Here is a 21,461-nt window from a genome sequence, read left to right on the forward strand (position 1 = left end):
AAAAAGTGTAATGTACAAGTATGTAACATGTTTGTAAGTGACAAGTATATGTCACATATTTACAAGTTCAACATATGTTTGTAAGTATCACAAAGAAGTATCAAATGATCTCATGATTAATCGTATTATGGTGTATGTATAGTATGTAACAAGGAAATGCAAGTTTTCATTCATGATCAAAATCTCGAGTTTACAACGAGTACTAGAAGGAACGAGTACAATGATACAAAGCTTCCAAAATTAGCAACACGAGTAAGACAAGCTATAAATAGAAAGTACAAAACACAGGGCGTTACAGATTGTTTTGGGGTGATTCATATGTGTTAAATGATTTCGATGTTTTTAACGATGGTTTCAAAAATGATTAATAATGGTTTATATAAAACTAATAACGATTTCGATAATGCGAACAAACTTGTTGGACGTAATTACATAACGAATAACATCCATTAGTTTTGGCCGAACCGACCAGTATTAGGTTATGGTACCATAGGATCTGACAAATCCCGTTATCAAACTGCACCCATGGTTATGTGTGGGGGTTATGTGGGTAACGACTGAATCTATGATTGTTAACTTACCCTTTCGTGGTTTGTTAATGCGAGATTGGCGATAGAAGAGTTACGAAGGTTTGGATGTTATTAGCGAGACGACCAAAAGTAGTTTTCACAATTAAAACAAGAATGATTTAAACGATTGAAACGATTTAAACGAGTTAAACGAATTGAACAATCGATTGGTTTTGGGTTGTGATTAGATAATGGGACGGGTGTAACATGATAAAAACATGGTAGATACACCGCTGGTACTTCTAATATATAAGTGTTTTTATCATATTACATTCCGTGGCATTATTTAGTTCACTTTGGCAAACGAGGTTAAAACGATGTCACATAACGATGTTTTCTAAATGATATAAACCATACGAGTTTTATTAACGAGATGATTTACAATTTGGTTTTCTTAAATAAATGTTTTGGGTTAAGAATCATGGCTACGAAATTTTATAAACTATAACCAATTGATTTGAGTTGGTTAATTATGTTGCAATACTATACACTTTTCAAAACAAGGTTTTAACTTTTGACTCTTGTAGTCTAATGAGGTATTGCAACATGTAAACGAGCCATGAATCCGACACTCTCATAAAACCTATGTGCTCGCCAGCATTTCTTTGCTGACTTTGTTTTTAGATATGTTTCAGGTGTTGTTGAATGATGTCGACTGCTAGGATGCATGCTCACTTAGGACTGGACGAGGCCTTAGTGACTTAATAACGATGATAGACTATGTTTAACTTGTTTGTTTTAACTTGAAGACAATGTAAATATTAAATAATCCAATAAAACGAAACTTTTTGAATCCATGGTTGTGAAACAATAATTTTGTTGCTCCACTCCCCGACGTTTCCGCCGCGGTTTCGTTGTTTTAACGCGGTCGGGGTGTGACAACCTTAGCTTCCCCATCGTTCACACCCAGTGGCGGACCCATAATTTTTTTTCAATGGGGTTCATTTTTTTCGGTGTTCAAAATTTTCATAACAAGACGTTAAAATTTTCGGGTCGGTCCTCGTTCGGGTCGGGTCATAGCGAGGTGTGAACTAGATTTAAAAAAAAAGAGGAAAACCGAGCTATACAAGGATTGAACCCATAACCTCTTGTTGGTTAAGAGAGAGATTTAGCACTACACCAAGTTTCCTTTTCATTGTGTGTTGTCCATCTAATTGCATTTATGAGTTCCTTATACAATTTAATATACCGAATCTACTAATTTTTTAAAAACATTAGGGTCCGGGGACCCTGACCCTCTCTATATGGTTCCGCCCCTGTTCGCACCCACACCAAAAAAAGCATGGATTTTTGGTAACTAATTTTTAAACCAGAAACTATATGAAACATACGATGAAACCTTGACATATTTTGCACATTATTACTACTCCATTACCCAATGATTAGGGCGTCGTATAGTTAATGAGTGATGATAGTTAATGAATCATGATCTCTTACTGGTTGTTGTTAATTTATTTAATTTCATTTTTCCTGTAAATCTGTAAAAACGTTCTTAATCATTGATGAAGCAAGCATGAATTTATCTTTCGTGTAAATATATAAAAAAAGTTCTTAAACATTGAAGGAAGCAAGCATGAATTGAGTAAACTAATCTTGTATATCTCTATTTCTCCTATCCTAAAATGGTACAATATCATAAACCAATGAAACTTTTAAATACATTATTTCCGAAAACAAATTTTGTTACAATTAACACGTTAAACAAATCGCCAAACATAACTACAAAAAGGAAAAATAACAAATCACAACAATAAGTACAAAAAGGAAAAATAACAAATCACAACAAACTTTTGATTTGGTGATAACTTATCAGCTTTCAAATTTCGAAAAAAGGAATAAAAAACAAAGCAGATCATCATCATCCACTTGGGATTCTTCCCCTATATTAACCCACCACCATCATCATCATCAACAACATAACAAACACGTACTCAAACACCTTCCTGTAACACATAGTAAACCCTAATTAGTTTCTTTACCTTTTCATTAATATTTCCACTATGACCGACGGCAAAGAATCTTCCCTTTCCGCCATGGAGAAAGGCAATCTTGCATTGAGTATCTCCACAAATCCTAAAGTCCATTTAGCACAAAAGGTATATGTTCATGAATCATCATAATCTTTAATGCAATTTACACCCTCTAATCCTAGCTTCGTTTATTAATTGTGTTTTACAGTTTTTAGCAGAACTCGTAGGCACATATTGTGTTGTCTTTGCTGGTTGTGGATCGGTGGCTGTTAACAAGCTTTACGGTGGCACTGTAACTTTTCCGGGAGTGTGTGTCACTTGGGGCTTAATAGTTATGGCCATGATATACGCTGTTGGCCATGTCTCCGGCGCACATTTTAATCCTGCTGTCACCATTACTCTATCTCTTCTAGGATTGTGTCCATATAAAGAGGTATATTATTTATGTTACAAGTTATAACTTTTGGACTAATCTTTTGTATAGTTCGTTCATGAAGTTTTATGTATATTTTGTACTCTTTTTAAGCTATAAAAATTGTTAAAGTTTCAATAATGTTTAATTGTTATAAAAGGTTTTGAAAATGTTATTTTTATTATAAGTGACACAATGGAACTCAGATGGAACTTTGTTGTTATTTTTTTATTAGTTTGTGAATACAAAAAGTATATTGGAAGAATATTATAACTTGGTTATTATTTCTTGATTTTATTGCTTTGTGTTTAGAGTAAAATATATTTGAGTGTCAACCTCTATACGCAACGCAGGTGGGTTTTTATATAGTGTCACAACTTTTGGGATCAATCCTTGCAAGTGGAACGTTGAGGTTGATTATGAACATTACTTCGGACGCATTTTTTGGAACCATACCCGCGGGTTCAGCTGCACAATCATTTGTTGTTGAAATCGTCATTACGTTTATCTTAATGTTTGTTATCTCGGGTGCTTCTAATGATGATCGAGCGGTATGTTTTCTCTTAAAAATAATATATTCGTTTTATGTTTTTCTTACTATTAATAATTTATCAAATCAACTGAATATTGTAGATAAAAAAGCATGGAGGGATTGCAGTTGGAATGACAATTATGTTAAATGTCTTCGTGGGAGGGTAATTCTTTACTTATTAATGTATTTTAAGATTACTAATTGTACTTTTGGAAATTAAATATCTAATGAAAAACAAGTATTTTTCAGGCCGATTTCTGGAGCATCGATGAATCCGGCAAGAAGCCTCGGACCGGCCATTGTGTTGTGGAAGTTCACTGGAATTTGGGCGTATATCTTTGGTCCGATCATCGGAGCAATGATCGGAGGATTTGTTTATAAGTTGTTAACTCCGACGGACAAATCTTTTAGCAATATTGTGAAAATGAGTAGGTTATCATTCAGAGGCTGAAATTAGTTTAGTATGTTAAATCGTGGTTTTTCATATTTAGATATTGGTATGTTTATTTTTTTTATTGCATGTGTGATGATTTTATTTTATGAAAACTGGGATGGTTCATAATACGATTACGTTTTGCTTACTTGTAGATGTGATTGGTTATGTAATTTTAAAATAGAAAGTGATTTTAGTGTAACTTTATCAATATCTTGATTTTTTAGAAAAAAAAAACTAGTAATTTCGTACGTGCCGGCACAGCTATTTAGCAAAATTCAAATTAAGGATTCTAAGTAGGAACGTAAACCAATTTGAGTTTATAACGCCAATATTCGGGATTCGTATAAATATCAAACAAATGGTTTTTTGCTTACCTTCTATGTAATGTCCACACATGTTGAGTTGAATGATATTGGGTTAACGTGTTGTAGTTAATGATAGTAATATAATTTTTTGGGAAGGAAACTAAATTTAAAACACATGATTTGTAGTTAAAGTATGATATGTTAGATTCTCTAGTCTTTGAATTACTATAAAAGAATAATTTTATTTCTCAATGAGAAAACGTTAAACAAACTTTTTTTTATACATATTTAAAATCATGGTTGTAAAATAAGGTTTCAAAGGCCGATCATTCGTTACAAGGTAGGTTACCGAGTCACGAGTACTCTTCTTCATCTAGGTCGAGTACTTCCTGAGCACTCTCCGCCTAGGCCAAGTACTCCCCTAATACTCTCAATTCCAACTAGAAGCGCCTAGCAACTTTTGAGTTAAAACTCTTATGAAGAATATAAATAATTAAATAATTAAACGTCGCATTGATGTTTGTAATTTGTAGTTAAGATCAAAAGAAATAACTATTATTTTGAAAACCGGAAATCTAATTTGTTTCTGAATACCCAAAAAAATATATCTTGTTTTCACCCTATCTAAACTTTCTTTCTCCCCACACCATCATCACCATCATTGTCGTCGGTACACCACCACACAGAGCCACAACTGCCACAACAAATGTTTACTGATTTTCTATGAACCCTTTCTCTCTAAACCATAGTTATCAAATGCGTTAGGTGCACTCAAGTCGCATAGGCCTCGTTTGGGGCGTCAACGCAAAGCGCAAAAAAAAACGAGGGCCAGAGAAAACAAAAGCAAACTTAAATGAAAGGAAAATAAAATATATTATGTTACATAATTTTATTTGTTTTATAATATATTTAGGGAATGACAGTATTACTTTAAACATGTTTATAAAACCAATATAACTAGATATTGAATCATCTTACTACCATAAAAAATTTAAAACCTTTTAAGATATTCAGTATAAAAAACAATTCTAACAAAATAGTTCACAGTTGTGTACTAACTATAATAATTAAAATATTTATTATATATAACTTGGACAATTGGACAATATATTATAATGCTTCACTTTGTAATTTTAGTGTGCAAAAAAAAAAAAAAAAATAAGAAAAAACTAGACATAACTCAATTAAAACTAGACACTGTTCATTTAAAATAAAAGAGAAAAATGTCCGAATAGTCCTCATGGTTTGTTCATTTTTCACCTTTAGTCCATAACTTTCTAAAATTACAGCTATACTTCTCAACTTTTGCAATTTCGTTCCCGGATAGTCACTGACACGGATAGGGGTTAGTTTTTGATGTTAAGTGGGTGTGAAATTACCTAAATACCCTTACTATTAAAACCCAATAACTTACACATATAAATAATTAAGTGGGCTCACTTCATCACCCTCACCTTCAGGGGCGGAACTAATGTGTAAGTAGCCGTAGCACGGGCTACGGCCCAACTCCGTATTTGCAGTGTATTTTTTTCGGTGTTATACATAGGATACCCCCTAAACATATAAGAGGATACCTCTAAGAGAAAAATATGAAACTTGATATTATTAATTAAGCCCAAATGATAATTAAACCCAAATTATAATACGAAAAGAATAAAAAAACCATTGATTATGGGCATGGGTGGCAATTGGAAATTGAAAGGAAACCCAAACGTTGAAGTGTCGAACATTCAACATCGCACGAACAGGAGTACAGGACAGAAGCCGACAATCAGCGATTCAGCTTTGCTCACGCCTCACTGCCTGAAAATCGATTCAACCTGCTGCTGCGTTGCCGTTGACCGACAGACCTGTTCAATTTCTTGTAATTTGATAGTTTGATTTCTTGTATGATGATGTTATAGTTTATCTAGAATTCTAGTCTAGTAGTTTGTATATTTGTTAATTGTTAGGTTTTAAGACTTTATTATCGTTTTTTTTTATTATTGTATGAGTGTATGGAAAAAAAAAATCTGGGATACCCCTAAATTAATGGGCTAGCTCTACCACTACCTATTAGAGCACTCGGGGCGGTGCGTTATAAATCTTCATCACGCGTTATTTGATCACGGAACACCGCCGCCTCCCATTTTTTCACGCGTTATTTTTAAAACGCGTTACACCCATAACGCGTTGAAGTTTGAATTTCGAACGTTGGAAAATGACCGTTTGGGTATTTTTTTTGACCGTTTAGATGGTATTTGATCCATTTTTTTATATAAATCCAACCTATTTCAATACAAAAAATCAATAAACTCTCCAACTATTCTCACACTCAATACAAAAAATTAAAAAACTCTCCAACTCAATCTAAATAATTTTACAAGAAACATGGAAGGTTCAAGCAAGAGAGGTGGGGGTTCGAAAAAAAGAGGTTCGGGTACGAAGAAAAATCCCGTAAGACCCAAGGTTCGAGCGAATCTTGGCGAGCCGACGCGCTTTAGGTTGCAAGACGAACCCGACCAAGTCCCACCCTTTCAAACCCAACAATATCCACCCTTTCAAACCCAACAATATCCACCCTTTCAATCGCAAACGTACCATAACCAACCGTTCGTTCCACCGTTTCAACCTCACCAATTTCAATCGCAAACGTATCAAACCCAACCCCACACACTCGACCCACTACTAGAAGACAACACCCTCATTCATCATTTTGCAAACGCGTGGCGTGAACCACAACAAAGTCTTGACGAGGAAGAGGAAGATGAAGAAGAAGAGGAGGAAGAGGAAGAGGAAGAAGAACAAAATGATGACATTCAAGAAATCGCTCCAATCAGCCGACAACATTAGACGAGCGAGGAGGAGGTGTCCTTGACGAAGGCGCATTTGCACATCTCGGAAAGTAAGAAACATGGGAACGAGCAACGAAAGGATGCGTTTTGGAGACGGGTCATTAATCATTTTAGGCAACTTCCCGGTGCAAGGATACGAAACATGGACCAAATGACGTCGAAGTGGACGGATTTAAACGGGAAAATTAGCAAGTTCAACGCTTGTTTCATTCAAAAGGTATGTTTTTTATTAAAGTTTAATAAAAAACAGTTTTTTTTTAAAAAAAATACAGAAACAGTTTTTAATTAAAATAAAACAGTAACAGTTTTTTTTTTTTTTTAAATTATAGAAACAGTTTTATAAAAACAGTTTTATAAAAAAACTGTTTTAAAAAAACAGTTTTAAAAAATACAGTTTTATAAAAAAAACAGTTTTATAAAAAAACAGTTTTAATAAAAAAAACAGTTTTATAAAAAACAGTTTTATAAAAAAACAGTTTTAAAAAAACAGTTTTATAAAAAAACAGTTTTCTAAAAAAACAGTTAAAAAAAACAGAATTTTTTAAAAAAAAAAACATAACATTTTATATTTTTTGTAGAACCGAAACCCACAAAGTGGAGCGAGCGAGGCGACGATCATGCAACAAGCCACCGAAGAGTATTGCCGAGTGTACAAAAAGAGAACTTTTCCACACGTGGGGGCATGGGAAGTTGCGAGACATCACCCGAAGTGGGTCCCCGTTGAGTTGGTTGACATGCATGGTCCTACGGCTCTAAAAAAACGAGGCGGTTCGAAAAGATCAAAGACATCCGAGTCGGGGAACTACACGACTTCCGCGTCGGATAACTTGCCCCAAATGAACTTAAACGACGACCCCCTTGACGAACCCGATCAACCCGTTGACGACCCCGTTGAAGAAGATACACCTACAAGGCCACGACGCAAGAAAAGTGGCGAATCGTCAAGCAAAGGGAAGGAAGCGGTGGCGGAGTTGATCTTCAGAATCGAAGAGGAGAAAATGACCCAATTCAAGAAGGCCGAACAAAGAAAAGAAACAATGATGTCCCTAAAAGTTGAACGCGAGCAGGCGTACAAGGAACACTTGAAAACGATTGAAAGACAAAATGATTTAAAAATCTTGTGTGAAAACCACGCCCATCTCGACGAACCGTTCAAGTCAGTTGTCATTCAACAAAAGCGCACGATTTGCGCAAAGTGGGGTTGGGAGATGCCACCCGTTTAGTTGTTTTTTTTATTTGGCTATGTAATTTATTTTTAAAGTTTAATGAAATTTATAATTTAGTGTTTTATTTTTAATTTCTAATTTTAAAATGAAAATTAAAAAAATTGGAAGTGATAGAATTCCATCACTAATGATTCCACCCCTCCTACATTTCTATCACTAGTGATAGAAATTTGGTTGAGGACATGGCATGATTTGATTGGAGAGTGAGAATGATAGAATCTATCACTAATGAACCACCCCTCCTCCCCTTAGAGTGGCCTTAAACGTTGAATAGAGCAAGCATGAATTAAGTCCATTAATATTCTCCATCCCTAAAATATTTAAGTGGAAAAATAGGAAAAACAACTAATCATAACAAGCATTTGATTTCGTCATGACTTCTCATCTTTCAAATTTTAAATAAGGAAACAAAAACAAACCAGATCATCATCGTCCACTTATTTATGATTCTACTCCTCTATCTAAGCATCATCAATCATCAACAAAAAATAAACACTTTAACACCACCATGCAACACATAGTAATTAAATCGTGTATCTTCTTTCTTACTGTCTCAAGATTATTTCCTCCCACCGTAAGATGGACGAAGAATCTCAACTTTCCGTCATGGAAAGAGGCAATATTTCCTTGACTATCTCAACAAATTATAAAGTCCGTTTAGCTCAAAAGGTATGTTCATCATAAATTTTTATCATCGTATTCAGAAACCGGACCGGATGGTATACCTTACCGGTTCAATTGTCAGACCGGTAGGACTGGAAATATCGTATACATGTATAAATAAATAAATGCATACATCTATATTGGTAGAAAACAAATATGAAAATACTTTATATTTTGATGTGAATTTGCAGGGTAACTTTGTAGAATAATAACCAAATTTTAAAAATATTTCAATTAAGTTACTCAAGTTTTAAAAGTGTTCCAATCAGGTCACTCAACATTTACTTTTCTTTAAAATTAAGGGTTTTTTTTTATTCATTTCATAGGTAACTGTGGTGATGTGGATTTTTATTTCTTTTTTCCTTTTATTTGATGCTAATGTGAAGTGATGACGTGAATTGTAACTTGTTTTTTTTTTTAATTTTTAATGTAATTAAAATGTTTTTATTTTTAATAAATATAATTCCATATATTAAAATAATCTGACCCCAACATCTTATGCTCCATTTTTTCTTGACACATGGAAAAAAGGACATGACTCGATTTGAATGTTAAGTTATCTACTTGGGACAAAAACGATACGAGTTATCTGATTAGAACACTTTTAAAACTTGTTTACTATTTTGTGACATTTCCCTTTTATATAGTATGGACTTGAATAAAAATAAAGTATCAAGTATCAAGTACTAAATCAATAAGAAATAAATTTTAAACGAAAAATTATACTAAAAAGTTAAAAGATAGAAAAATACAGTCGGTTTTTGGTCCAATCAGGCAGTTCGATAATTAATGCAATTATGCCATTTATTTACCAGAAGGCTTGTAGCCTATCGGTATAAACGTGCGATGTAAATGTGTTGCTCCTACAACAACATTAATGGTTCAATTCTGACCATTTAATATCGTTTGTGGTGTACAGTTTTTAGCAGAACTCCTGGGCACATATTGTATAATCTTTGCAGGTTGTGGATCGGTGGTTGTTAACAAGCTTTACGACGGCACTGTAACTTTTCCGGGAATATGTGTAACATGGGGCTTAATAGTTATGACCATGATCTACACCCTCGGTCATGTCTCCGGTGCACATTTTAATCCTGCTGTCACCATTACTCTATCTCTTCTGGGAGCCTGTCCATTCAGTGAGGTACATAATTAAATCTATAATGTCACATATTTTTGGACTATAATTGATGAAGTTTTAGTTTAGTTTAATTAAATCTATAAGTTATGTCACATCTATAACTTATGTCACATATTTTTAGTTTCACTCAAAATTTTATAACTGTAAAAATTACCTTTAAGTTTAGTTTAATTTGATTATTGTTTAATTGTTATGAAAATATTCTATATAAAGCTAACTTTGAAAATGGCCCAATTTGATTTTGATTTGTGAATAAGAAAGAAGTTACCGAATAATAACCAACTTTTATATTTGTTCCAATTAGGTCACTTCGTTTAAGTAAAACACATGCTTTGTAAGAATCACTAGCCGTTAGTCACTTGGTGGAGTAACGACTAGCGATTAATCAGGATTAGTCGTGATTAATCGGGATTAGTCGTGATTAATCAGATTAAGATTTTTATATGTGATTTTTATTTTTATACCTCCATATACACATTTTTATATGTAGTTATTTTAAGTAGACATGTTTTAACCCCTTCTATGTCCATTTTTAAGTATACAAGATTAATTTCCCGAATTTACATGTTCTTGCTAGAATTTGAGAGTTTTGCCGGAATCGCCTATTTTCGGCCAATTTTCCGACCGACTAGAGCCGATTAGGGCCGACTAACGACTAATTCACCGATTACCTAAAGATTAATTAGTAGCCGACCGACTAGCAATTAATCACCGACTAGTCGCCGATTAATCCCGATTTTTCCAACACTGGTAAAATAAGTATACAAAAATTAATAACGGGATGTGGTTTTTTACGCTTAAAATAAGTATATTGAAATAATATTAAAACTTGGTTTTCATTTTCGACATTTTATTCATTTGCGATTTGAGTAAAAATAAAGGGTTATTGGATTTTATCATCCTCAACTATTAGTTATTGGCCGCTGCCACCCCCAACTATCATTTTGACGCCCGTCACCTCAAACTTAAAACTTAGTATGTTCTGTCACCACGTCGTTAACTGATCACAAACTTTTGATCTTGTTATTATACTTTTAGGGATGTCACAGGGATCATAGGAAGGTTTTAGGGATCTTAGGACACTCTCAAAAGTATAGTAACATGATCAAAAGTTAGTGGTCATTTAACGACATGGTGACAGAACACACTAAGTGTTAAGTTATGGGGTGGCGGGCATCAAAGTGATAGTTGGGGGTGGCAGCGGCCAATAGCCAATAGTTTAGGGTGATAAAATCAAATAACCGAAAAATAAATGTGAATCTCCTATCTCTTATACGCAATGCAGGTGGGTCTTTATATAGTGTCACAAGTGTTGGGATCGACCCTTGCTAGCGTAACGTTGACGTTGATTATGAACATTACTTCGGATGCTTTTTTTGGAACCACACCGGCTGGTTCAACCATACAATCATTTGTTGTTGAGATCATCCTTACATTTATCCTAATGTTTATTATCTCGGGTGCTTGCGGTGATGATCGAGCCGTATGTGTCTGCTTATTTAATATATATTTTAGTTACATTTTATGGGTTTATTATTTATTTTACTAATTTATCGATTAAATATTGCAGGTAAAAATGCAAGGGGGGATTGTGGTTGGAATGACGATCATATTAAATGTCTTCGTGGGAGGGTAATTCTTCACTTTTATAATGTATTTGATTAATATTAATATAATTAAAGTTTTGGAAATTAATCAAATATTTAATAGAAAATAAATTGCAGGCCCATTTCTGGAGCATCAATGAATCCGGCAAGAACCCTTGGACCGGCTATTGTGTTGCGGAAGTTCACCGCAATCTGGGTGTATATCTGTGGTCCGATCATCGGAGCAATAACTGGAGCGTTTGTTTATAAGTTGTTGACGCCGACAGATAAATCTTTTAGTGATATTGTGAAAGGACGTTAGTTATCATTAAGAAGATGGAGATATTTTGTTTTTAAATTCTTTTGTGGTGTGAGATGATTTTCTTAAAGAAAACTGGGACCGGCCGATGGCAAGCACGAGTGTTTATCGTTATCAAAGTTGTGTAAGTTTAAATAGATTTTAACAAATGTTCACCGTTAAAAGAGCTATGACTATGATGGTTTATGATAGTACATACCTTAACTTTTTGCTTATTTGAAGCTTTGCAAGTGTACACATGGAATATGAAATTTCTCCAAACGTTAGTGTTCTCTTATATAAATTGTTACTTTAAACAAAATAGAAAATTGCAAACCTTAATTTTACATCATTTTTTGTCAACAGACATGGATCTGAACTCAGATCTTTCAAGAATCACAAATACCCAAACCAAAACTGTATTATTGAAACGAAATCTGAATGATTACCATCACTACGACTAACAACTAAAATCTTCACAAGATTATCAACTAGATATTCTCTTTACAACTAACAGATATCAAACTACAAACACAGATTCAAGACGAATCTATGTTAAGAAAGAAACCTTAATTGTTTGGTGATGAGTGAGAGTATGCAGCGACAGAATCAATGTGCAAATGTAGCTAATAAAGAAATATATAGTCACGCCTTCAAAGGCCTCAGCTCCTTAGCCTGCCCGTCCAAAAGCTCAGCTTCAGCATTCAACTGACATTATTCCTTTATAGAGTTGCTTTTTGTGAATTAAAAGTTTAAAACTTATAACTAGTTTTTTGACCTTGAATTGTTTGCATTCATATCTTAGTTGGTTTTTGAAAGTTATGAGTTTGATATGATCTTTGGTTTCTGGTTACAGTAGTGTGGGATGAACCTTATTTTCTACAAAACGTGAAACGGGTCAGCCTGTGGTTAGTTAAATTGATGTCGAATGTTCCATTGATTCGTCTTTAGCAATAGATTAACAAGTTCTTGTAGCCAGTGCCGGAGCTTGACCAAAAGTTTCGAGGTGGCGGAAAGTCATGGGACCCAATTTATATATTGTATAAATATTTAGGCAAAATAATTAGGGGGATAATCCTATATAATTTTCAAACGAAAAATAGGAAATTTCACACTTCTAACCAAAACATTCGGGGGGGGGGGGGGGACCCCCACTTTACACTAACCTCCGCCATTGCTTGTAGCATATACAATCGTCGCTAATGCGGACACCGAAAACCAGGATATGTTGGTCTTGATTAGAGTTATTATTGTTTTTTACTGATGAATGTGTTCCAATGAAATCAGATTTAGCATGTGAAAGGGAATGCATCAGGGGTGAGGACTACCGGTTGGTTAAGTTAAAGATAATCAACTTCAATGTCTGTCTTATGATGTTACTTTCTACTTCCTGTTGATGTTTAGCTTTTAGAAGTTGTTTTTACATGTTGCAGAGCAAGTTGTGGTGGTTGAAAGACGCGGTCCTGATGCTACGAGGTTATGTAACATTGATCATGCTCATAGGTAATGAATCTTTCTGTTACGACCCATGTAAGTGACACTGGCCCAACCATGCAGTCTCGACCCAAGCGTGTCATCAGCAGGCCCATTCGTTTTCTCAACTAATAGAAGATAATAATATGGAAATTGCTATCTCAATTAAGAAAGACATGCACTCACGGCAATATTTATGGAGAGGAATCATTGGACTTTTAAGTGGCTCTCCTTGAAAGTAGTTTATTTCCTTGTTTATTTTGAAAGTATTTTTCCATTTACCATATTTGCATTTCCAAGTTGATGTATTTAAATTCCCTTTGATTTTCGTTAATGGATCATCAGAAAAAGTTCTCATATTCTCTTCTTCCTTGTGTTTTCTTGGAGATCCGGTTCATCTCGAATAGAACCATAACACTTTCCAACTACGTGTATGTTTTGTTTTAGAATTTGAATATCTGAGGGTTTTGGTGTTACTGTGTAATGGCTCTTTTCAATTTACATGGTTTGCTTTCACGAAGGATGTTAATTTGGTTGACTAGAAGCACCAGAAGAACGAGGTTGTGATTTTTTTTGTGAATAAAACGCTAAAAGTAGATGAGGCAACAGAAGAGCATGTTAGGTGGTTTATGCCTAAATTAACCGGTCTGAATGGTTTTGAGAATTTACCTTTTTTTCCTCTTAATTGACACCTTAAATTTGCCGTTAATATTGGGAAGACAAACAACTCTGGCTTGGACTTCAAAGCAGACGTATAGATCAAACTTCCCAAACGTGGGATCCAGATAACAATTTCAAACTAACATCAGGTTATATCTTGAAATTGTTAATAAACTCAACTGCATGCTATTGGTTACTAGCATAACTGAGATACCACAAGATTGAAAGGTAATTAAATTGAGTCGTGTTTTATGCTATAATTTATGTTATTTATTGTCGTTTTAAGATTTATTGATGCAAAAGAATGGGCTTTTATAAACCTACAGCTAATGTTTGTGACACGATCTGTAATATTCTGGATTAAAGACTATTGCTACTCTAGATTAAGGTTGACATGGGTGAGCCAATGTTGGTAGTTTCTCAGGCAAAAAGAGAACTTGACATGTGAAGAAGGTATGTTGTTATGGATTCCTTTTTGTGCACATTTACTTGGTTCTAATAATTTAATTTATTGTTATGTTTGTATTTTTTGTTAGGTTACTGGGTTATGCTTGAAATAAGTTGAAAATATGTCTTTTAGTGTTAGTTTTATTAGTTTTCTTTTTGTTAGTTTATTAGCCTTGGATAGGTAGAAGGATGCTATTGGTATATCATTAGTAAACAAAGTATAAATGTGTATTCCATTCGATAGCTATATCCACGTGTTACAAAATTGCAGCAACTGAACTAAGTGAGGCTGTTGGGTTTTTTGTTGTGTAGTTTAGTGGAAATGGATAATTGTGTGGGTGAAAACAAGGGATGGTGATGCGGGTGACGATCTAGATTCAGAAGCATTCAAATGGCTCAAGAATAATTAGTAATCAAAGACCGATAATATGAACCAAAGGTTCAAAGAACACAATTCTTTTTCAATTAGAATTCAATTATAAACATTCGACCAAGACCACTATTTAAATTACACCATAACAACCTTAGAGATAAACATGAATTAACTAAATAAATAAAAGATACAATAATTAATAATAGACTCGATAATTATGGAATCAAATATTATTCAAATCTTTAGATGATCTACAACCTGGATCCCATTGGAATCCATTCGGGGATGGGTTCCGAATCTGGATCGTCACCCGCATCATTCTCCCCCTCCTAGGAAAACATGCGTCCTCAAGTTTTGTTTCTGAACCTGGATCGAAAGGAATGTTAGATTGCTTTAATTCCATTCTTAAAGTCTCCACACCAAAAGCCCAACCACCCCTTTTAATTTGTTTGTGATCTCCCGAGACTTTACCGCCATTGGGCTTAAGCGACGACCCAATCACAATGTTGGATAATCCATGTTGACCACCTCCATTTTTTACTTCGGTTACATTTGTTATTTTATTTAAACCAAAACTTGAATCAATCAACCCACCATGTGAGTTAATTTCTTGGCCATATATTAAATCAACTAGGTTTTATCCCTCGTCGCGTTGCAGCGCTTGTCAGACAAACCCAATAAATTAACCGAAAATGAACTCTTCCAAGTTTAACGGCGTAACGATTCAGTGATGAAGCACACGTTGTGGCGGAAGTACCGTACCAATCAAATGATCGTTTCGTATCAACCTATGTCGTGTAAACGTTGCAAAAAGTGAACCTTTGTGACTCAACAGTCTGAGAATAATGTTAAGAAAAAAACAAAAAAAGTGTAATTATCACAGCCAAATCAGTAACCAAGCGCAGAAGTTTATCAAGTCTATTTGTAATGTTAATCAATCAAATTCAGGCTTATATAGACCGGTTAAAAATGCAGTTTTGATAGTACCAAAGTGTATAAACTAAAAAACACACAAAGTATATAATTAGAACAATACCCGCAACAACGAACAGTACTGGCCAAGAAGTAACAAAAAGGCGTAATTCTTGTATTCATAATCCTTTCAACGATCCTGGTAATTTATAAAGCTCTGCATTGTAAAACAAAAGCATGAAACTAAAATAACCCTTTTTTAATTTCTTTTTGAACCATACCATTTCTTTTTTAAACAACTAACTCATTATTATCTCCATTTCCAACAAAAACAAAAAATTATGGTAGTCATTTGAATTGAAACACGACACTACCTTTCACAGTTTGACATAAATACGACCCGTTTAACTCATAATCTTTTATTTATTTACTTTTTTGAATCTTAATATTGCAACACAATCTGAGGGTCCTAAAAGCATGTGGGATATGGGTTAGGGCCCAAGTGACAATAGACAAACCAAAATAATAGCAGATAAAAAAATTCTTGAACAAGGGGTGTGCATGGTTCGGTTCGGTTATTAGCATTATCCGTAACCGTAACCGAAGTCATCGGTTAATCGGTTCCGTTAATTTTTCGGTTTTCGGTTCGGTTCGGTTAATTTTCGGTTAATAACCAATTCAAACAAGGGCTATTTTTTTGCTTAGAAATACGTGTAATGGAGGTATAAATACATGAAATAAATTGTAAATACATGAAATAGATGTATAAATACATGAAATGAATGTATAAATAAATGAAATGGAGGTATAAATGCATGAATAGATGTTTAAATACATAAAATGGAGGTATAAATAAATTAAATGAAGGTATAAGTAAATGAAATGAAGGCAAAATAAATGAAATAGAGGTATTATTACATGAAATGAAAGTATAAAACATGAAATAGAGGTATAAAAGCTAGAAATATATAAAAAAATAAATGATTCGGTTCGGTTCAGTTAATTTCGGTTAACCGATGGTAAAAGAAAATATCCGTTAACCGACTTTCGGTTAATTCGGTTTCGGTTAATTTCGGTTCGGTTTTGTCGGTTTTCGGTTCGGTTTCGGTTAACGGTTCAGTTATTGCACACCCCGCATGTGTCCTTCATGTATATATTTCAATTTGTAACTACATAAATAAAATAATTATTGACCTGTTCAATTCAAGCCTATTTTTTTCAGGTCCCCTTTTATCTTTGAATCTAGAGATAATTTGTCCTTACTTCATTTGTGTTTGTCACATTTCCAGCAAAGTTAAAAACAAAGAGACCAACTGACAGGTTTGCACTACATATATGTTGCCCATAAACAGGTCAAAATAGCTACATATGAAAATGAAGGTGAATATTTTTTTTGTAGTTATACAACATACCTTTGCTAACGCTTGTAAAGAGAATTATACCACCGAACCAGAATAAGCAATAAATATGTTGATACTCCTTGATGCCTAAATATAAATATATACAACTACTTTTAGAAAATGTAGAAAACATTAAAACTGCAAACATGTTTGAAACCTAATTCTTACATTAACTAGACTCCAGAGTCTCAAAACCCCTGAACGAATAGGAGGAAGTAAACCGCAAAGAAAACTTGTAGAAAACTTGCCAAAAAAGATTCATAAATGGCACCAACCCATAACTGACCACCTTCTCAAACGGCTCATTTGCTGCAAATACATGTTAAGGTAATATGGTAATGCCATAGTACTTCAAAAAGACATTTATTCCTCATCCTAAACTAAAACCAACCACCAGCGTTCTCATTCAATTATTACAGAGATCGAAACAACCATTTACCAAATTTTGATTAATCATATTCCAAAAAGAGATAGATAGAAAGCATTACTCAGACCTGTCGCCGCCATGGAAGGCCAAAAAGTCCGAGAAACAACAGGACAAAAACTCCTGGCATTGTTTCTCTCTCTCAGATTCAAAGACCGTTCGAAATACGCGTCCATGCTTACACGATTTGAAGGTTGGATTTGGAAACACGAAAACTGAATTCGAATCTCGGTATTATCGAGTTCTCTTCTTTGAATAATGGAAACCATACACCTATAATAAAATGGTTCATGAGCATGGTTTTTGGAAAAGCTAAACCGAACCGGCTGGCTAGATTGGGCCAGCCGAATCAGCCAAAACGTTTCATTTTGGCCCTTTTTAGCACAAAATTGTGCCATTAGACTTTCCAAAGTTTCGTAATATGATAGGTTTAGAAAACATCAAACCTTTTACCTTTCGAGTATTAAAGCGTTCATGAAAAACATGTGTAAAAAATATTTGTAGGATGAAATCGGTTATAGTTGTAATTAAAATATGTGTATTATAGATAAAAATACTTATACGCCTTGTAATTATTTGATTTATGTACCTGAAAAAGTTGTGTTATGTTCATTAAAATTCTACAGATTAAAAAATATATGTCTTTTTAATACTATTCAGCCAGTTCACTTAGGGGGGCGATTCCAAACCATAAACCGAATCGTGAAAACCAGTTTTTTTGAACCATAAACTAAGCTAAGCTGGTTCACTCCTAACTGGCTGATTTAACTCGGTTTGAGTGGTTTTTGAACACCTCTACTCCATCAGCCTATGAAACAAAGAACTCAGCTACAAGAACAATGTGTATACACATAGGCATTCCGCAAAGAGTGTTAGTACAAATGTACATTACATTTCAATTGGTGCAACCAAAAACCACATTTTGGCTCAATGCAAACACATTTGACTTTCTTATAAAAAAAACCGTGCTACTAGCAATGTAATGTAACCAAGTTGCAGTTAAAATAAACAACCAAGAGAGTGAAGAAGACATACCTCCTATTAATAACATCAATTTCATGAAGTGTAACGCAATGGACCACCTCTTTCCTATTCTATAGCTCAACATCAAGACATTGCACGAACTTCGTTTGCAGCCCCATTGCACCATATAATCTCCAGACCCCGAAAACGACCTCCCAAGTTCCATTATCTTCCCCGAAGCCTTATCAATTGCAATCACATCGCCACTCTGAACTTTGTCCTTCCCCAAAGCTTCAATCATCCTAGCCCAAAGATCGTACACTGTTTCCATTTCCGTCATATTCAAAGTTAATTTCCCTATTTTAGACGCTGTTCCACTCACCGCCAGACGGCCAATCTGGATTTTCACAACTTCCCCTCTTCAGTCTCGTCTTTAATCCTTACACCAACAACCTTACTAGAAGTAGGGGTGAGCAGAAAACCAATTAACCGAATCAAAAATAAATTAACGGACAAAACTGAACGAAACTGAATTCTTTGTTAGATTAACATACCTCGTTATTGACTGATCTGACCTAACCATTTGTAACAATAATCTAAAGCAAATCTTGTTACTTTTCTCTAAGCACCTGGTGGGAAATCTACAAATTAAATTAAAAACTCAAAGTTTCACCTAATATTATCTAAAAATGAAAGATTAGAAACTCCATTAGGCATTAATTTAAAGTCAAGGTGCCCTACACCCTAGAAATCCCCAAGGGATTGGTTTCGTATCAGTTTTGTATGAAAACTAAATTCAAACACACCTCAAAATGACAAAGGGAAAAACAACTGATTCAAACAATTAATCCACGGGACATCACCTCAAGAATGAATTTAAGGTACCTGTAAGTGAAAGTGAAGCCCCCGGGGATACCAAAAAGAACGACTTTCTTGCCGGCGGCAAGATAGTGTACGGAGCCTCATTGCATCTAATCATTCTCATCGATATTGGGCGTTGTTGAACGGTGGTGACGGCTGGCATTTATTTTGCTGCAAGAAGAAAACGATCAGAAAAAGGGCTAGAAACGGAGATAGATGACAGCCACCACCATCACCCTTGTCATTTTGGTTCGCCGTACGCCACCTTACCATCTTCGAACGCCACTCGTGCTGTCGTACACCGGTTCGTCGAGCGCCGCCACCGTACCATCGTCAAACACCGCTTGCACCGCCTTACACCGGCCAGCAGCCGCCGGTGGTCTTCCCTCTCACATGTCCCTCTCTATGATTATTGGGTGGTGGTCGGTTGGTGGTGATGATGGCTGGCAGAGGGGTTTAGGGGGTTGCATATAAAGGAGACACGTGTGAGTAAAGCATGAAGAGGCAAAGTGTGGGGGAAAAAAAAAGGAAAATTACCAAAATAGCCAAGAATAATTTTGACTTACCAAAATGGCCACTTCATGAGTCGGTGGAGCAGGGCATCACGGATTCAAATGTGTGGGATGACTCTTTCAAAACCCCTCATGCATCTTTAAATATGGAAGTGACACGTGTCTCAATGATTAGGTAGACTCCTCTAATGCCCCTCACAGGCTCATCCAATGCCTCAGTAGACTCTTCCAATGCCACTCAGCAGACTTTTCCAATGCCCCTCAGCAGATTCATCCAATGCCTCAGCAGACTCTTCCATTTAAAAATATTTTTTTAAAATTAAAAAAAGTCTGGGAAGTGCCGGGATGCGTCTGAAAGTGCCGGGATGCGTCTGGAAGTGCCGGGATGCGTCTGGGAAGTGCCGGGATGCGTCTGAGAAGTGCCGGGATGCGTCTGAGAAGTGCCGGGATGCGTCTGCAACTCGCCGGAGACGGAGCCGGAGGCGTCTGCAACACGCCGGAGACGGAGCCGGAGGCGTCTGCAACTCGCCGGAGATGACTGCAACTTTCAGACGCATCCCGTGCACTTCCAGACGCATCCCGGCACCTCCCAGACGCATCCCGGCACTTCCATACGCATCCCGGCACTTTCCAAACGCATCCCGGCACTTCCCAGACTTTTTTTAATTTAAAAAAAATATTTTTAAATGAAAGAGTCTGCTGAGGCATTGGATGAGTCTACTGAGGGGCATTGGAAGAGTCTGCTGAGAGGCATTGGAGGAGTCTACCTAATCATTGAGACACGTGTCACTTCCATATTTAAAGATGCATGAGGGGTCTTGAAAGAGGCATCCCACACATTTGAATCCGTGATGCCCTGCTCCACCGACTCATGAAGTGGTCATTTTGGTAAGTCAAAGTTATTCTTGGCTATTTTGGTAAATAGCCCAAAAAAAAACTAACGCTGTTATCAACTATTAAAGTACTATTCACAAGCTTCAAAAATTAATCAATATATCAATATCAATATCAATATATATACTTTCTATAAAAGGGCAAATGGGCATGACATAAGAAAAACTGAGGTGGCAATTATAGAGGCTGTCCAACAATTCCTTTCTTATGTCATTATTGCATCATAAATCTTAATCTAAAAACATTTAGAATACATTTAAAATACATTTCATCTATACAAAATTCGAACCTCTGCCATCAAAACCGCTGTCCATATTCAAAATTCAGAATTTTGGCTCCAGATTCAAAATTCAAATCATATACATATATTACATACATGATTCTAGCTCCAGATTCAAATTTCAATTCATCTCTCTCTCTCTCTCTCTCTCTCTCTCAAATCCAGAGCGAGCAATCCCTCTCTCTCTCTCTTTCTCTCTTATATGCAGAACTACCATGATTCAGCCGGTTAATCTCCGACTACAGATCTTTGTTTGAACATTTACCGATTCTGTTTACACATCATCGTTC

General features: G+C 35.2%; 3 protein-coding genes and 1 long non-coding RNA gene across 5 annotated transcripts; 3 read left to right on the forward strand and 1 right to left on the reverse strand.

The window, feature by feature from the left end:
• The first annotated feature begins 2,428 nt into the window (after nucleotides 1-2,428).
• On the forward strand, nucleotides 2,429-3,967 carry LOC110868194 (probable aquaporin NIP-type). Its single transcript, XM_022117296.2, has 5 exons — nucleotides 2,429-2,665; nucleotides 2,748-2,972; nucleotides 3,305-3,502; nucleotides 3,585-3,646; nucleotides 3,733-3,967. The coding sequence occupies exons 1-5, from the start codon at nucleotides 2,570-2,572 to the stop codon at nucleotides 3,932-3,934; spliced, it is 783 nt and encodes a 260-aa protein (XP_021972988.1). The 5' UTR covers nucleotides 2,429-2,569; the 3' UTR covers nucleotides 3,935-3,967.
• Nucleotides 3,968-7,200: 3,233 nt separating this feature from the next.
• Nucleotides 7,201-8,281, forward strand: LOC110866760. The gene is made up of 2 exons (XM_022115905.1): nucleotides 7,201-7,275; nucleotides 7,637-8,281. The coding sequence occupies exons 1-2, from the start codon at nucleotides 7,201-7,203 to the stop codon at nucleotides 8,279-8,281; spliced, it is 720 nt and encodes a 239-aa protein (XP_021971597.1).
• A 582-nt stretch (nucleotides 8,282-8,863) lies between these two features.
• LOC110868195 (probable aquaporin NIP-type) lies at nucleotides 8,864-13,479 on the forward strand. Its single transcript, XM_022117298.2, has 6 exons — nucleotides 8,864-8,953; nucleotides 9,867-10,091; nucleotides 11,374-11,571; nucleotides 11,659-11,720; nucleotides 11,813-11,991; nucleotides 13,406-13,479. The coding sequence occupies exons 1-6, from the start codon at nucleotides 8,864-8,866 to the stop codon at nucleotides 13,477-13,479; spliced, it is 828 nt and encodes a 275-aa protein (XP_021972990.2).
• Nucleotides 13,480-14,922: 1,443 nt separating this feature from the next.
• Nucleotides 14,923-19,943, reverse strand: LOC118480595. Of its 2 annotated transcripts, XR_004863473.1 has the most exons (8): nucleotides 19,756-19,943; nucleotides 19,510-19,656; nucleotides 19,179-19,253; nucleotides 18,697-19,081; nucleotides 17,406-17,934; nucleotides 17,250-17,324; nucleotides 15,962-16,054; nucleotides 14,923-15,761 (listed from the first exon to the last, which is right to left on the reverse strand). It is a non-coding gene; the product is annotated as an uncharacterized LOC118480595 (long non-coding RNA). The 2 variants fall into 2 exon arrangements; XR_004863472.1 differs by having other exon boundaries at nucleotides 14,923-16,054.
• Nucleotides 19,944-21,461: the final 1,518 nt, after the last annotated feature.

The sequence above is a fragment of the Helianthus annuus genome, chromosome 7, assembly GCF_002127325.2.
Source record: "Helianthus annuus cultivar XRQ/B chromosome 7, HanXRQr2.0-SUNRISE, whole genome shotgun sequence".
Lineage (NCBI taxonomy): Eukaryota > Viridiplantae > Streptophyta > Magnoliopsida > Asterales > Asteraceae > Helianthus > Helianthus annuus.

Coding starts and splice junctions, on each gene's coding strand:
- LOC110868195 (XM_022117298.2), top strand. CDS start 8,864: ATGGACGAAGAATCTCAACTTTCCGTCATGGAAAGAGGCAATATTTCC. Junction 11,572..11,658: donor CTTGCGGTGATGATCGAGCC/GTATGTGTCTGC, acceptor TAAATATTGCAG/GTAAAAATGCAAGGGGGGAT. Junction 11,992..13,405: donor TAGTGATATTGTGAAAGGAC/GTTAGTTATCAT, acceptor TACATGTTGCAG/AGCAAGTTGTGGTGGTTGAA.
- LOC110868194 (XM_022117296.2), top strand. CDS start 2,570: ATGACCGACGGCAAAGAATCTTCCCTTTCCGCCATGGAGAAAGGCAAT. Junction 2,973..3,304: donor GATTGTGTCCATATAAAGAG/GTATATTATTTA, acceptor TACGCAACGCAG/GTGGGTTTTTATATAGTGTC. Junction 3,503..3,584: donor CTTCTAATGATGATCGAGCG/GTATGTTTTCTC, acceptor TGAATATTGTAG/ATAAAAAAGCATGGAGGGAT.
- LOC110866760 (XM_022115905.1), top strand. CDS start 7,201: ATGGACCAAATGACGTCGAAGTGGACGGATTTAAACGGGAAAATTAGC. Junction 7,276..7,636: donor ACGCTTGTTTCATTCAAAAG/GTATGTTTTTTA, acceptor TATTTTTTGTAG/AACCGAAACCCACAAAGTGG.